General features: G+C 44.5%; 1 protein-coding gene across 5 annotated transcripts in view; it reads right to left on the reverse strand.

The window, feature by feature from the left end:
• Positions 1–1,580: 1,580 nt before the first annotated feature.
• esrrb (estrogen-related receptor beta) overlaps positions 1,581–17,914 on the reverse strand; it is a 41,930-nt gene continuing 25,596 nt past the window's right edge. For 3 of the 5 annotated variants that reach the window (XM_051954849.1, XM_051954839.1, XM_051954834.1), the window contains 4 exons: positions 17,386–17,568; positions 16,815–16,976; positions 7,849–8,118; positions 1,581–4,837 (listed from right to left, as the gene is read on the reverse strand). In XM_051954849.1, coding sequence (XP_051810809.1) covers positions 4,593–4,837; positions 7,849–8,118; positions 16,815–16,976; positions 17,386–17,568 — 860 coding nt within the window. In that variant the 3' untranslated portion in view covers positions 1,581–4,592. The remainder of the gene's footprint in view (positions 4,838–7,848; positions 8,119–16,814; positions 16,977–17,385; positions 17,569–17,914) is intronic. The other 2 variants (XM_051954863.1, XM_051954855.1) reach the window with 1 other exon arrangement.

The following is a 17,914-nucleotide window of genomic DNA, read 5'->3' on the forward strand; positions in this document are numbered from 1 at the left end:
ACAACAATATAGCAAACTGTCTGCCTTTGGAAATTGATGTGACGTAACGTTTCTGTCTGGGACATTGATAGCCCACGGTTGTGAAAATGCCCAGCTCCTGTTATTGAATAGTAATAGGCTTGTCGGCCGGTGCCTCCAATTTCACAAATGGAGCAATAAATACACATAACAGAATCAGTGGAACAATAAGAATGCCCATAAAGAACGGTTGCGCCTCAAAAACAAGGAGGAGCGCTCGGAGAGGAGGCGAAGGGAGACGGGAGGGAGGGTCAAAAGAAGATTTGACGAAGGAAAAGAGATGAAAAGTGTGCGTGTATGTGAGACAGAAACAAGGAGAGGGAGAGAGAGAAAGATGGTGGCCCACTCTTCATTTCTGTGCCACAAGCTCTCCTGGGCATTTACGTGCTCCGTTTTCAACCTAAGTGTAATTTGAGCCCTGGGTTGATACAAAGTGTATGCAGCAGCTCTGTTCAAACCCAATCACTCACCCTGACGTGTAATCCTTTCCCTCACCATCATCAACGTTGCTTTGGGAATAATGAAACACACTTAAGCAATACACAGCAGTCATACAGCTGCGAGCGGGGCCGCATCTTGATGAGATGCCTCGTAACTCTAATGAAAGGTGTTTTGACCTGTCAATGGAGGTAAATGATTGCCTTGCTACTGTATCTGTGAGAAACGTATTGATGGCAATATCTGGTCCAACTGGATGATTTGCATGGGAAATGAGGAGCGCGTTGCTTTTAAAAACCCAGCGCCTGGCATCATGTGCTCCACATTTGGTTTGCCTCCACGTCTTCTTCTTTTTTTTACTTTCCCTTTCATCCTCAATTTCATCTTGTTTCTTGCCTTGTGATGCCATTGTTTCCACATAGAGGATTATTACAATTAATTGGCTAGCAAGACATTATTTCAAAAAGGGAAATTGGCTCTTATAATTATATAGAGAAGGGAATACTTTAACTCCCTGGAATATCAGCTTCCTGAAATAATGGAGCTACAACCCCTCGCTCCCCCTCCCCTCCATCCACCTCCATCAGCGTTAGCGTGTCTGTCTGCCTGTTTCCTGTGACGGATCCATTTTCAACAGTTCCCGGCCCTGCAGTGGCTGCGGTTGATTGCTGGATGGTTGGGTGGCCTGCGTGAATCTCTCGCTGGCTTGCCTCACTTACTGCCACCAATCTCTGGTCTTCTGGGAGCTCCAATCTGCTCTTTGCTCTTGTCCCATCGCTGAACTTCCACTCAGTGTATCTCTCTCTCTATGTGTGTGTGTGTGAGTGGCCAAATCAGAATGGGTATTTACACCGAGCAGAGGGCGGGGTTCTGGTAAGAGCTGCTCCACTGGGTTAATAACTGAGCAGACACACTACACTGGTGGTAGTGTGAGCACAGTAAAGAGCAAATGTGTGTATTATTAGCATGCTGCGGTTTCAGTCGCCTCACAGAGCTGCCGGCATGGCTGTAGGCCTAGGAAAGCTGCTACTGTAAACACTGTCGACTGACTGGATGAGATTTCTAAAACTTTTCCCTCATCCGACTTTTACTTAGAACAGAATTTTAGTCAGAACACGAAAGAATCACAGAGTTCAGTGAGTATTTAATTCATTGATCCTTTACCTTTTTGAAAATCAAAACATAAAAGTTACACAGATATTGGTGATTCAACGATCAGAGATATCAATGTACACCATCGCCAAATGATATATTTCACACCATAAATACTCATAGCACAGAAGCAGGAAATCAGTCACCTGCCCCTGTCTGCAATTTGTCATCAAGGGACCAATTCTGACACACTGATGTTCATATAAACACATACCCGCTTAGTAACCAAAATGGGGGGGGGTCACACCCACTGATGGCCAAGTCATATGGTCAACGTGAAGCATGCTTTACTTTTACAAACAGATCTATGAAGAATGAAGGGGAGGAGAAGATCAGTTACTACAATTACAAATATTTTGGCAGGAGCACTGAGGGAGGAGAAACAGTTTTTCGATAAAAACATGGATGGCTCAGGTATGTCACAGACGTGAAGATGATATAGAGCAGAGAGTGTAGAATCAGAGAAATATTGACAATATGATAATGAGGTAGTAGTCAGCAGGGCGCTGCATACTTTATTTTCAATGGTATTTCGGCAACCTACTGTATTGATGCTGATATATTTACACACGTAGACACATCTTGTAATGTAAGACATGGTGTCTTTGCCTTCACACAGTGTCATATTGCAAGGTAAAAATAATCAAAATTATTATGATTCATATGGCTGATCATCTTGGGCCGCTACAAAATTCTATCTGTAAAGATTTCTTGCAAAAGTTTTCATTTATACTGCACTGTTATTGAAAGAAGCACAAAGGTCTTTTATCAGTAGAGCAAATCAAATATAGTTCTGATATACAGGATACATGTTTCTGATTAGAGGGACGTAGAATATGTCACTTAATAGCATACAAATTCTCCCAAATCTAAGTAAAAGCATGCTCTTAGCATGGTTTCAGTCAGAATTGGTCCCTGTTGTATTGCACAACAGTAAAACAACTCAAGTTATAATGTCACCCTCTACAGTGGAGCTTGTTAACTGGACAGCGGCTAGTTTAAGTTGGGGAGCAGGAGCAGGAGTGGGTAGTCGCCCTCTATTACGTGGCCAATCAGACTGCTGTATAAAAAGCCATGCCGGCCACTGGATCAGTGCTAGCCACTGATATCACAAGCATGGCGGCAACTCTACCCTACTGCAATGTCAGGGATTGCTTTGATCACAGTATCATATTGTTGTGACAGTGCCACAATTTATCACATCACATAAAATCCTTCAGCAGTATAAGCATTCGCCTGCAACACATCCTCTCTCACATGGAGACCGGTGGCATGGATCAGTTAGACTGGACTACAGTATTACTCACACCCAGTGTCATGGCCCTGCAGCTAAACACAGGGAGAAGGGAGTATGAGATCTTTCTCCCACCAGAGATCACACCTTGTACTGACACACTGTTGGGTTGCTGTTACCCTTTGGAGCATGCTGACACTTTGTTTCTTGCATAGCTATTCACATGTGCACGCTCGGGCATCCCGAGTTCTCCTCACAGATGCCTGCCTGCCCGCCTCCTGGCCGGTGGGAAGGGTGTTACTCTGCACTGGCCACTGTGTCAACATGAGGTCAAGAAGAAGTGTTCCACGTGTCTACTGTACTCCTGGCGTGAGGCTGCGCAGACAACAACCTCCTGCTGGGTTAAAAATAAACCCAGTGTGAAGTGCCACCACTCGGGCTCTGCACCTGCCATTTACCTCTGTTTGGTCGCAGCCCTATAAATGCAGGCACAGCTATTAAAAGACAGGAGGTGTCTAAAATGGTGAGAGCAGATGCTGGGCACCTTGCTCCCTGTGTGTGGCATGACTCTGCCACAGGCTTAAAGGGGCCCAAAATAGAGTGGTTGACATATGGGCCTCTGATTGTTTGAACATGGAATCTCCTGGACTTCTGCCACTCGGCATAAATCCTTTGATACCGCCACACCAAAACCGCTGATTATCTTTCACCTGGCCTGAATCAGGTCATCTATTTGCATGTCAAGAGGCAATTTCCACAGGCTTAAACAATGACCAAATCGGGGGTTCAATGAGTTGCATGAGCAGCATCAGGACAGATCACTTCAGAAGAGGAGCAACACTAGTGTGAAACAGCGGTACAGTGGTGCGTCTCACTAGTGGGACAGAGATACACGCAGGCATGGTCTTTTAGAAACAGCAGCAGTGAAAAGCGCATGAAAGTGAACCCCCAACAGCTCCCTTTTATTGCTGAGTTACTACAGAATAAGACGATTGACTATTGTACCTGCCTATGCTAGTTTGGTTAAACATGGGACCAGCAAGTCTTCCAGTCGGAGACAGATCCACAAAGATCACACGGCTTACTGCTCTGGAGAGGTATATCCAAGGACATTTAAACTGATAAGAGTTCACATTTAGGTAACACCTTTAGTTCATTTTTTTCCAGGAGGAGAATAAGAGAAAATGGCCACCAAGTTCACCAGACTTTGAACTGTACACTCAGTCTTCCAAATAATAAATATTTACACATCCTGGTCAAGTCCAGGCAAAAACACAACTGTGAGACAAGTGAGTCTGTTTGTCGTTGTTGACACCTCTGCTGTCTTCAGAACAAAATTTTTAGGAACTTTTAGTTTTCTGAAAAAAGAATCTTCTTTATCTTGTTATCAAGATCTGGCAACTACTTATTCTGAAGACGCTGAGGGACAGAAGGGTCCTTCTTCATATACAGCATGACCACTGACAATTAACAAAAACCAAAAAAATTATTACTGTACATAGTATTTCTTATATATTTTAAATTAATCTGCATCATTTTTATATTTATACTAATAACCAAGTTTTGCATTTGTTCTTTTTTATGTCGTGTCCCAGGGCTCCAGGTAGAGGAGGAGTGAGGGAGGTCAGTCTCTGTCCTGCACTCAGTGGGCGTCTCCCTCTCCTGAGAACCCTCAGCCTTGGTTCAAGTCACTTTCTGTATCAGTAATGCAGCCCTCCGCTGTCGCCGTGGCCTGTGAGCCTTCCTCCAATCAGACCTTGGCCTCCAGCATCTCCAAGAACAGTTTGTGCATGGGCACCTTGCCCTGCACCTTGATGCTGTAAAAGTGCTGCACAGCCTTAGTGGCTGTCTGCCTCAGCAGGGGCAGGGTCATGAGCAGTTTGCCAGCCCGCCGTGGGTCCTCCTGGTGCTGGCTGCTCTCGTAGTCCTGCAGGGCCTCGTGGAGAGCGTCCTGAAGCTTCTGGACCGCCTCCATGTCCTCTATGTGCATGGAGTCTGACGGGACGAGAGCACAGAAAGCAGCATGAAAGATTGATGGATTTTCAAATTTGAAAAGAAAAAAAAGGAACTTGTAAGAAATGTAGTTTGCACTTTGAGACACTGGTAATATAACAGCAGTCATGGGAAATGGATTTTTCTAAAACAAAATTAAATCTCATGATTGATCTTTACTGCTCTGTCAGTAGCAGCAAGGTAAGAAACACATTACCAGTATAACTCACGCTCTGACAAGATAAAGAATTGATCATAAAAAAGAAAAAAAACCCAACAACATCTGCTTTATTTTATTTATATATTTATTCTTTGGCAGGCTGGGTGGGGTATTCATATGGCCCTTGACCACTGGGACTGAAAATCAATGTTATCCTCCAGTAACAATGGCATGAATAGCACCCAATCTCTGCTGAGTGAGTACACGTTAAACACCTCAGTGTTCCAAAGGACAGATTGTTTTCAAACACAAAAAACAAAGGAAAAAAGGGGGGCTCCATTAGAGAATTGGACACCATAAACAAGCGTGAGATGAATACAACACTTGCTTTCAATTAATCTCCTTCCTGCTCCCTCAAATGGGCATGAATGTGGACAGGAAAACAAACACTTGATTGCTAGATGCAACAAAAAAGCTGCCACTTTTTTGTACTTTCCAAAAAAGGTCTTGCTTACAATATTCTACTGTGAACAACAAAAGCTGGGACTCTGTCAGCTTCAGTCTGCCCAAATCTCTCCCTCCTCCCGAGCAGTTTTAGAGCAGTCTGCAGTTTCAGTCTGGCTTCCCTCCGGTGTTCCTCACTCCTATAACGTTTCGCTACAGTGCCAGCGTTTTTTACTGATCCCACTGTACATCATGTTACCACACTCCCCTCCAATTCTCGCCTTTCTTTCTGTCTCTGTCTCCCAGCCTCCCCCTCTGTCTCTCTCTCAGGGACAGTCCGGGGTCGAGCTTTCTCTCACTGGTTAACTGGCATCTGGCACTCCGGAGGCAGCATGTCATTGGCTGCCTGACTCGTCTCACCTTGGCGGTGCATATTTTACCACACGGGACAATAAAAGGCAAAACAGATTTCAGGCTTCGCCCCAAATTCATTGACTGGAACAACTGTATTCCCAAGACCTTGAGACATTTCTCACCCTGACGGTTTTCAAATCCACAGTGGTAAAATGAAGTAGGTCGTTTTGTAAAGTGAATGCGGGAGGGGGGTGGTGAGAGAGGGAGGATGGAAGAACAAAAGGCAAAAAAAAAAAATCTCAGATGAGGATGTGGTGTGACATAATTATCTCGTGTTCTTTTCACAGAGGTTGCATTCACACCCTAACAAGCTGCATTTTTACAAATCAAACCCATGTTTTGTTCTATTTTTCACACTCGCAAACACACGCACGCAAACACATTTGAGCAATAAACTTGATCTGAACCATGCTTTAATGGGATGTTTTGCAGCAAAGGGAGGAAAAAAAGAGGAGGGAAATAAAAAGAGGGATGGAGACATCTCAACAGATGGGAAGGAAAAGAGGGCAGGAGACAGCGAGCACGCAGCATGCAGTCATTGGAGGAGGGGTAGAGTAAAAAAAAAAAAAACAACTTTGAAGAAACAATTTCCTCGCAATCCATCAGTGAGCCCACGTCGATCCGATTGATAAACTGCTAATTACAAAATCAATCGCTATGAATTTTCACAGCTGTCAGACAGTGGGGCTCCCGGGAGAGCGATCTCCCAGAGACCTTGTTCTAACGTTCCGGACACCCGCCTCCTCCTCCTCTCCTCTCCCCGACCCCCATCTCTCCTCTCTCTCCCTCGCCCCACCTCCCCTCCAAAGCTCTGTTGTCTGAAAGCAAAGTCCCACCATCAGCATTTTCATTTTTCAGCCCCCGAACAAAACAAGGGAAAGCGGCCCGGTGACCCAGGCGTGCATTGATCAGAGCGGGACAGGTCCTGCCTCCTCAAAAGGCGCCTGTCAATAGCAGCGTGCCGTCTTCGCGTTGGAACAAACGAGGCCTATCACTCCCTGATACTCATTCCATTCGACTTAACACATTTTATTGACAGCCCCTGTGCTCCTAATGAAATGCTAAATTTATCTCCCGTGGCTGCTGTGCCCTGCAGCTACTGTTATGGAGAAAGAGGAGGGAGAGGCAGCGCTGGAGAAATACCACAACACGGAAGGTGTTCAATTAAAAAAAGCTCCCTCCTCCATCCCTCTCTCTCTCTCATACACTGGCCTTATCTTCTCTCCATCTCTCCATCTCACGCTACAAACTAAAGGTTACACTGTAAAAGTCCTGAAAAACTAAGAAATGTCATTTCTGAAACTGTGTTAGACAAAACCTACTTTCTGAATATTACATTGCCTCGTGTGCATAGCTCAGAGGTCCAGTCAGGAGAAAGTAAAATATTCTGAGTTATACCCATGAGGGATGCGTTGTGACTTTTTAAAAGTAAAGGTTTAACGTTAAATGTACTTTTTATGTATTGCCTGCATAAAATAGTTTTTCACTGACGAAATAAAATGCTAAAATCTTCATTCTTCTCTTCTGTTGTGTCATTTTATGTGCACTGTAGTTTTGGTTTAGTTTATTTAAAAGCATTGTGTTATATTTCACCTCGTATAATATATTTTTTATTGAATCTATTATGAAAATGGAGAGTGATTAAGTTGATATTTTAAAAACAAAATGAAATTATATCTTAGAGTTCAAAAAGATCATCGATATAAAAATAAAATTATAGTTCATTGTGATTAAATTTAGTTTAAAGAAATTATTTTGATTTTGTGTTTTTTGCAAAATTTGATTAACAGTGATATTTCTGCCTTTATTAACATGTACTATTATTATTATTATTATTGTTACAGTAAAAAACTTAATTTTAATGTCTTCTAAATCAAATCTAAACCACATTCTTTCAGTTTAATGCGTAATTCTTTAGTTCTTAATTAAAACAAAAAAATTACTTAAAGTGCTTGCATGCCATTTATGACGTGTCACTGTGCTGAAGATAACTCACCTGAGTTGGCGAGAGCGATGGCTTTGAGGGTAACAAACTCCTCCTTCTCCACTTTGAGCTTCTTGTATTTGCGGACCAGCTGCAGGATGGAGACGTAGAGGTCGAGCAGGCCTGTCAGCCGTGAGTGCTCCTCGTCCATGATGTAGTCCTCGGCGTACACCAGCTCGTCTTCGTACGGCAATGAGCGGAACACAATGCTGAGGATGAGGATCTCCATCCAGGCACTCTGCAGTAGACTCATCTGGTCTCCCAGAGAGAGAGTAGAAAAGCCTGGACAGGAAGAGACAGAAACTATAAGATGACAGGAGAACAACATAAATGGAGCACAGTGTATATTTAGGGATGTCACATCTGAAAAAAATAAGCGCATACCTTTTACATGATTTAACAAAAGTCTTCTTTATTAAAAAGTATTTAAAAAGTAAAAGAAAGTATCCGAAAGTAGAGAGAAAACTGACACCATCTGATCTTGGAGTTGATCAGTTAAACAAACACGCCTCGGCAGCTGAGAGTGCACGCCAAGGCACATGTTAGCGAGTGGTGTTTAATTTTAAATGCACAGTGGAAGGTCCTCTTTGGAGCCGGTGTCAGAGCACTTGAGTGGGCCTTACTGTAAGTGAGGACAGTAAATCGGTGCAAAGGTCTGGGATACACAAAGCCATGTGGTTACCCCTTGTATCCTGTCACTCTTCTATTGGTGTGAGGGGGATTAGCACCGAGACACGTTCTCATTGGAGGGGTTGAGGACATGACATGCACTGTGTAACAGGAGGAGGTGATGAGGGGACGCACACACACACACACACACACACACCAACACACACACAGACACACACACAGACACACACACACAAACATGTGTCAACCAGGAAAACAAACAGACACATGTGCACAAGCGGATCGTGACATCTATATGTATGCACATAAATCCATACACATAAAAGCACACACATACATGCAGCACTGAGGGGGTCACATGGTTCAAACCAGGACCACATTCAGCAGCAGCTGGATGAGCTGACATTGGCACGGGCGCATCAAACCGCTGTCATTTCCACTCCAACACCTCTACATATGCTCAGAATAGAACATTAAATAAAACAAACTGCTAGATCCCCCAAAGATGAGCTGTGAGAAATTCAAACACATTAAAAAGGGTAAAGGCAAAGAGATAGAGGGAAGAGGGACTGAGGGGCAGACAGACAGATAGCCATCTCATCGCTTCTCCCTCCGTACTACCCTTTAGCTGTCAATAAACTGCATGAACCCCCCAACGCTCCCCTCACCCGTTCCCCTCCGTCTCCCGCCTCCCCTCCCCCCTGCACAGCGTTCCTGCAGGCGGCTCATTCTGACAGCATATTAGGCTCTTCAGCTCCGCCCCTGATTAATATGATTGCTTTTACAAGTTTGCTGTTGCCACGCTACCTGCCATTGTGTGATTAAGAGGCGATAGATTACAGTATTGACCAGGGCGCTCACAGCACCTACGCCCCACGTTTTCTCTTAAATATAAATGATCTTACGAGGGTGCAGCCACCAGCCGGATGTTTATCTCCTCCTGCCAGGATGCCGCGAACACACACACACAGACAGACAGACACACACACACACACACACACAAGCAGCCCAAGAAGAATAAGAGCCGTAATGAGGAAGCGTGAGAGAAAGTGAAAAAGAAACAGGACGGAGAGAGGGAGAGACAGGCGGAGAGAAAAGAAGAGCCACGGAGAGTAGTACCTCAGTGTTCAATTTCCCTTATCGTGGTGATGACCACTGCAGGGGAAGAGCTGGAGGATACATTAATTAACAGATTGTGATCAGAATGTGAGGGCCTTCACATTTTGAAGGGGAATCAATAGTCAGTAGAATAGAGTGCTAACTGAAAGGTGCGAGTGCCCGGGTGGACCGGTCAGAGGTCTGAAGAGCCCAAATTAGACCCAACAAAGCAAACTGCCGAAAGCACTCAAAACACTTGACTATTATCGGTGAAGGCAATAAGCCATATTTTATAAAGCCCTGTGCCATTACACGTATCCAGACGGCATTTTAAAAACCTTTGTTGTGTTATTTGCTTGTCTGCATACGTGGCCATTATGTTGGACAGAATGTGGACTGGCCGGAGAGAAATTGTCATGCAAGCGTGGACGTGGTCTTGATTGCCGCATCAGGTTGGCATCACAATCACAGGCGAGGCTTTGTGTAGCCTTTTAATGGCAAGAAGGACTGAAGCGGAACTAAAACGCTGCTCCCGATATGACAGCCCGTGTGAAGGCCTTGTTCAGGGCTTGTTGAAGTGGCTTTAGAGTTGTTCTGATACAACAGACACCTCTCAGCCATATGCACACATGCGGCCCAGCAGCCTACAATTACCTTTGACGCTAAAAGTCCTTGAATTTAATCCAGTGTTGTGAGATGGAGAGGTAGTGTTTTTCCCCTGCTCCATCCCCTCTCTTCAGGGCCTAAATTATCGCTCCAAATGGGATCTCGTGTCGTTGCCTCGCCTTTTTCCACTCAATTTAATCGAGTAATGAAGTGACTTCCCGACTCCGCAGGTCACACGGCGCTCCGGCCGCCGCACTCCGAAGGTGGCCCGGTTAAGTGCCATCGGAGTGGGTGATTTCCTCTAATGAAATATCAATATTTACATCTTCATTTCCAGCCCACTGCCTTGGCGGGGTTTGACCAAACATGACACAATATTGACCAAATCAGAGAAGCCTGTCTGTGCGCTTGAAGGGCCTTTTCCACTCCGCTGCTGAGTGCACCGGTGGATTTCTGCCTGAAAGTCGTTGCAGTAGGAATGCAGGAATAACAACAATGCAGTTCTGGAGTTTGTCTTTGTTTACTTTTACTTAAGCACCCTGCTCAATGAGTGATCATACATTTATGTTTCAAACAGATTTTCACTTCCAAAAAACCCCTGGTGTGACATATTTTATCCTGCATGAGCATCGCTGAAATTCAATCTAGACAAAGGAACAAAGGTGATAAAGGAGCGACACTACATAATCGTCCACCTGACCATTAATTCCATCATTAATAGCTCAAAGGGTGAAAACAAGACCACTAAAGACCAGCAACAGAAGCCACAACCATCATCTCTCCTTTTATTTCCCCAAAAGCCCTCGGCTGTGGGCAGGAGGGGGCAGCCCAAACCCACAGACGGCTGCTTCAAACCCCTTACAGAGATTAATCAGAGCACTGTTTCATCTGCCAGAGCACAGGACGGTCCAAAATGAAATGCTGGAGATTTCTGTTGAGCTGGAGTTCATATTCTATTAATTTATTATTGTTTCCCTCTCCCCGAGGGCCATTAGCGCGGGTAATAAAAAGAGATGTAATTACGAGGCACGGTGGCCCCCTCCAGCTGCAGCCCCCTCGTAACTCACCCTCAATCAGACAACAGAGCAGACAGAGGGAGGGAGAGAAAAAGAAAAAGATGGCAAGAGGGAGAGAGGCAGAGAAATGGGGGATAAAAGAGAGGAGAAGATATGGGCCAGAGAGGAGAGAGATAAGGAAGAGAGAGAGAGAGAGAGTGAGCAAAAGAGGACTGAAGCATGAGGGAAAAGGAAAAGGGAGATAGAAAGAGGAAAGAGAGTAATTCTGGCTGGACAGGGGCTGATCTATCATGGCCAGCTATCAGAAGGACAAGCAGGCCCTGAAGACTTCTGCCCAGCGGCAATCTCACCTCAGCCAAGTCAAGTGCTCTCCGGGCTCCAGTTGGAGTAAAACTGCCCCTAACAGGACCCCAGAGGTTGAGCACGTCTTTTTTTTGTAACCTCAAACTGGGCTGAATGATCAAGCTGCCATAAGCTTATTATATATCAAAGCTTCTTTTTTATATTTCAGATGGCAGTTTAAAAGAAGAGAGGACAAAGGGGAAAAAAGTACCTCTGATTTGTATAGATTCATCTAATCTGGAAAAGTGCAAAACACTAGATGTAGAGTCAATACAGAAATTTTGAGCAGTTTCATAATGTGCATGTGCAGGCTGGCTGTAGATCGGTATGTGTGTAACCTGCAGCTGCCGACCGTGATTCTTCTTGAATTTACATGACAGCATCGGGAGGATCCAATCAATAGCAGCTTGGTAATAAATTGCTGTGCTTGACGTAAATAATTTGACCTGAAATCCAGCCACATGTACAACACAAACAGCTCAGTTTGCTGAGAGCTTTCCCCGGACACTAAACTGATGATGCAAAGGCTGTTTTTTATATTGAACAAAATCGTGTCAATACAAACTAAATTGACTCGGTGGAGAAAGAGCTTGATGACTGAAAATTAATCGCTCCAGCGCTCGCTTTCAAGGGACCCGGCTATCTGGCTTCTTTCGACGTGATAACCAGCCCATCATTCCACTGCAAGTAGCTGAAGAATGGGTGATTTGACCAGCAGCCTGTGAACGTTATGAGATTGGAGGACGTTAAATACAGTAATCCCCTTGTTTTAATCTGCACCCTATGACCTCGTGACCCCAGCGGAGAAGTGGTTAGCCCTCCCCAGGGTCCCACTGGCCAATACTGACTTTACATTTCTCTGTTTAGTCCCAAAGACCAGGAGGAATCAGGCTTTAATCACTGCCATAATTACACATAATTTATCTTCGCTGCCATCAAGTAACATTGCTTAATGAGGTATGGCGCTCTGCTGACGATCACTTAAAGGCACATCAGCATAGAAGATTTCACACAAGGCACTTTATATAAGATGAGACCCAAATTCTTCACAGATGCTGTGATTTCAGAATTTCTACTAATTTCACAGAGATTATGGCCACACGCATACTCGTGATGCTGGATGTACCTGTTCATGTGCCACAATAACTAAACAAGCTCTTCCCCAACCTGCCTGTCAGATTCCCCTCTTCCTGGCCCTGCATACTCCTGGCTGCCTGTCTGCCTCCGATTTTACCCCCATCTCAATCTCCCTGCAGCTTTTCCGCCTTCCTCCAGCTCTCCTGCCTGGGTTCAGGCCTCAGCATCCACCTGATTGCTCAATCTATCTTTATCTCCTGTGTTGAAGCCTACGTCAGAGGGTAAATTGAATATACTAAGAGCTGTCTGTTGGTGTCTATATTTAATAAAGTGCACTGATGAGGTGCTGATTTATTGCCGGGCAGTATTCACACTCTATTACAAGGAGATTACGCAGCTTGAGTGGGATCAGGCTGGCAACACAGTAAGTAGATTTCACAATTTAATGGCAAAGAGAAAACAGGAGCCCGGAGGGGGCTGGAGGAGGGTGGGTGATTACGGTGGAGGGGTTGAGCTGACACAAACACGACTACATACAAGAGGCGTGATCTCTTTTCAACATCGCTGCCTCCATGCTAACAACTAACACGCCTGGCAGTTGTCTGTCAAACGCAGAGCTGATGAGTGGGAATCCAATAAAGCACAGATGATGAATATTCCCAAAACACCAGTGATGAGTAGAACAATGCAAACAAGCCTGATTCATTAGACTCTTCTGACCTGAATCTGATACAAAAAAAAAAAATCTGTTAACATCTGCTATTATGATGTTAGAATCACTGCTGTGTAAGAAATTAATTTACTCAAATTATAAGTAAGAATAGACTTAACAAATAAATGTAAGTTGTAAATGTGTTTTGAGTACTATACATTCTTGAGGTGACATGGCTGGGTGAAAATAATGTTTTATTGTGTAGGAGCAGAAGCAGCAGCAGCAGCAGCAGAGTGTCTATGTTTGCTTGGCCCTTCAGCCTTAAGAGAATTCCCAGCTGAAAACAGTCAGGCCTGGGAAGCTGGGATGGGAGCAGGCAAACACAAAACAACGAGCGCCTCTTGTATAAACAGCATGCATGGCAGTTTTTACATACGAACGCATGACATTCCCTCTGCGGGTAGGACGGGATGTGGGATGGCACTGGGCTACAGAGGTCACACCGGTATCCCACCACTCATACAGACGGCAGCAGTGTCAACGTGGTAAACAGGTCTTAGTGTACAGAAGCTGTCAGTATACTTAGTTCCTCCCTAAACCTCTTGGACAGGGTAAAATGAAGCTTTACATGATGGAAGGGGGCCAGGAGGGGTGGACAGTGGACTGCTATGTGTGTCAAAGGTTGTTAGCACCTTAGGAGCAACAAGCCATCTGTCAGCATCCCCCTAACGCTGTTCCTAATGACCCTACACCCCTCAGACAACAGCCGTGCTAGACTCTACTTCACGGTGCTATTTGGAGCAGTGACACTAGCATCCAAAAGCTCCACAGTGATGATCAATTAATCAAAGGCAGATTCAGAATGAGGGCAAGGCTGCAGCGTGGCAATGGCAAACCTGTGAAAAAAAATATTGATATGTGACACCGGCCGGGCCTGATTGATTAAATGTATTCGTCATCCACCTGAACTTGCAGAAGAAGCGCTGTATCACCTAAAAAGCACTTCATGAATGTAAACTGACCTTTCATGAGCGAAATATCAAAGTTGACATTGGACCCTGTAAGGCAAAGATATCATCTGCACTAATGATACAGCTTTGTTATCCTCCAATCGCCCTCCCATTAAAACTCAATAGGGCCACTCTTCTCTACATTATGCCACTTCTGAAACGCACTTTCAAATGTTAGCTGAGAATAGGAGAAATTAAAAATCAATTGGGAGAAGGTAAGTGCCAATTTTCGTGACATTTAGATTGTTACATTTGGACTTTAGCTACTAGCCCATCTGTCAATGGCCTAATCAATGTGCTCTACTTCATAATGAACTGTTAATCTTTTTAATTCCATTGCCCAAGGCCACAAAAATCTATCAGAATACAATCAGCATTTTTTTTCCTCCTTTCCGTTCTTGTCCTGTGGTGGATGGAGGGGGAGAAATATAGTAGGCGCTGAGCATGGTAGGCTGCCCTGGGGTACCGTTGGTGCATGGAGTGTTAGTGCATGGAGTCTCGCTCAACCAGTGAACCGTCTCTGATCAGGTTCAGCCATGTACAACTCAATTATGCAGCCATTTCATGGCTAGAGGACACCCACTGTCCTAATACAGACACCACCAAAGGGACAGGCACAGACAAGCACTCAGCTGAAGTGGACGTCTTTTTTCAGTTAAATTGTCATTTAATCTCAAAAGAATACGTGAGATTTTACCACATAAAAAAATTAAAAAGTGAGCAAAATGAAGCAAAAGTGTGAGTGTAAGTGTGTGTTTATATAGAAGAAGATCAGAATAATCCACTTAAACTCTATCATCTCGCAGGTAGTGCAGATTGTTTAGCAGCTCTTTTGAGTTCCAGGTATTTCCTTTCAGTTAGAACAGACACTCAGGCTTATACTGCCTCAGGTTTTGGGTTAAATGATCATTATCGACACATTTGGAATGACAAGCCCTCTGCCGCAATCTGTAGGGCAAATCCCATTAACGTTATGAATCTATCCAGTGTACAATACGTGTAAGTATAATCTGATTAACAGAGCTTCAACAGCATGACACATAAAATCCGAGTTAGCGTGTACACATATTAAAATGATGATGCAATTCAGGATGTGAGATAACACCTTTAACACTTAAAGTATATTAAATCAAACTTTAAGGGTATGATTTATGGAGAAAAATCACAAATCTGAGTCCAAGCAATACACGAGCGCAGCTGTGCACTCTCTTAACTCTTTCTAAATGTGTGTGTGTGTTAGTGAATGGTGCTTCCATGCCTGAACAGTCTATATTCAGCAGTCAGCATGGGAATGTTGTAGCTTTTGTGCACGTCTGTGGCGCTGGTGTAATTTTTGGGTCACAACGATGAGAGTGTGTTATCGGGTCAGCTGTGATCCAGTCCTGACTAAGCTCCTTGGTTAAACTCTCAGTCTGCTGACCATGCATGGCCTGTAGGGAGTGATCCAAACAGTTTAGACGCGTAAGGGATCGGGGCTGAGGCCAGGGGCTGGGAGCGTATCCATCTCTAATCTCCTTACTATCAGATCTGTACCTGATTAATACCCCTCCTTCTGAGAAGTACTCTAATACCTTTTCGGTACAAAATGCACCTGCACGAGGTCAGATGGAGTTCATTTCATAAAATAAATAAATCCTATAAAACTTCCTAATTAACTCATATAATACCAAAATATTTACACACTTTTATGTATGTGAGTGTAAAAGAGTCATGTTGTATTGTGTGCTGGTCAGTGCTGCAGTGATGTTGCACAGCTCCTGCATGCTGACAGCTGTGTGCCTGTCCAAGTTATTCTGATGAGAAGAAATAGGTTATTGAGTTGCCGCTGAGGGACACATTTATTTAGTTTGTTACCCTTCCATGCCTACAGCACTGTAATGTTACAGAGTTATAGGGGTCAAGCGGGAGATCAAGGAGAATCTGCCATGGTTGCAAAAAAAGAGCAGCTAAACAACATGTTCTCTGTCAAAATCAGAGGAAAACTCTCGAAGGAAGCAAAATCTCTGCTGACGTGAGGCAGTGTATCCTTAATTCAACAGCCTCTTATAACCTAACACCTCGTCTATCAGAACGTCTATGGGGCAAGGAAGAAACATGATTATGCCCATCAATAATTCAATGTGTGTGTGTGCTTGCGCTTGTGTGCATTCATGTGTGCATATGTGTGTCTGTGTGTGATATGATGTCTTGTTTGATTGGGCAGGTCCCCAACTTTGCTCTAAATCTCCCTGGTGATTACAACATACATTGGCACCGGGTCTGTGTCCCCCTCTCCATTCAATGCAGGGATTTTAGATGCACTCTATTGATTTGTTTCTTTCACAGCTATGTCCACTTTGCACCCCCTCAATCTTCCACATGCCCCGAGGCTGTATGAGCTGCTGTCATTAATTATCTACGTGTGTGTGCATGTTTATTTTCAGTCCGACTGAGACAGGAGACAAAGGAAGATGAAAGAGGAATATAATAACTAGCCAAAAAGATGTGTCTCGAAAAGACAGGACATGAAGGAAGAAAGAGAGCAATATATAAGAAATGTTTTTCTACCTGGGATGTGTTTCGCCCAGCCGATGATGACCACCAGCTCGCGGTCAGCCAGGTCACACAGCGTGGTCAGAGCCTTGATGTCGCTCTCCGGCATGGTAGGGTCAGGCATGGCATAGATCTTCTCCGGCTCGGCCACCAACAGGTGAGACACTATCTTTGTGACTGAGGATAGAGGAGGAAGGAGGGGAATGTCAAAGTAAAGCAGAGGTCAAAGGTCATGTGTCACTGCAAAGCTCATGGAGGCACAAAGATGCACACCACGGATAAACATGATAGCATGATAAAGTAGACTGGTGGTCTCTGTTTCCCCGTTTCATTTTTCAATTTTCTTTTTTTAATTTGTGCAAGTTAAAATGCAGCTGAGAAAAATGCATGCGTGAGAATGTGAGACACGGGTGTCCTCGAGCGCGGTCGCTGTTTAATATCGGTCATCTGCTCAGAGACTTATCGTAATTCAGCTCTGACCGGAACAATGCACGGCCTATATTTCTGACCAATGAACTCTCAACTGTCCAAACAAGGCAGAGACAGGGGAACATGAGTCTGGCCTAGAATTTTGTCTCAGTTTTACCTGCTTGCTGGCCTGGCAGAGGAGGGGCGACGGAGCAGGGAGACAATGGGCTAGTGACGGAGCAGTACTCACGAGGCTTTTTGGTGGGAGGGGGGAGCGTCAGACCCAGGTAGGGGTTGTTTTCTGTGTCCAACCTCCGCTTGTACTTCTGTCTGCCCCCTCGCACACGGTCCAGACGAACCCCTGGAGTAGAAAAGACAGGAGGGACACGACATGAAGGGAGGGTATTTTTCCAGAACACAGTTGAAGGGATATCAAATGCTTGAAAATTAACTAGGCCAACAAAGCCGTGAAGATTTAGATAGAATATAACACAGTCATAAATATGTTCAAATAAAGCACAAGAATAAAAAAAGGAAGGCCGATGATCCAAAACTATAGATGAACATATTATGTATTAGATCGTGTGTAAAAGCAATGTGAGCCACCATGCTGGCCTCTGGCTTGTATGTAAGCATTATAAAAGGACTGCATGTAGGTATAAGTGTGTGTCGGTGTGTGAGAGGCTGCATTCCAGTGTGTACGTCGA

Source organism: Acanthochromis polyacanthus, chromosome 1 (genome assembly GCF_021347895.1).
Source record: "Acanthochromis polyacanthus isolate Apoly-LR-REF ecotype Palm Island chromosome 1, KAUST_Apoly_ChrSc, whole genome shotgun sequence".
Taxonomy (NCBI): domain Eukaryota; kingdom Metazoa; phylum Chordata; class Actinopteri; family Pomacentridae; genus Acanthochromis; species Acanthochromis polyacanthus.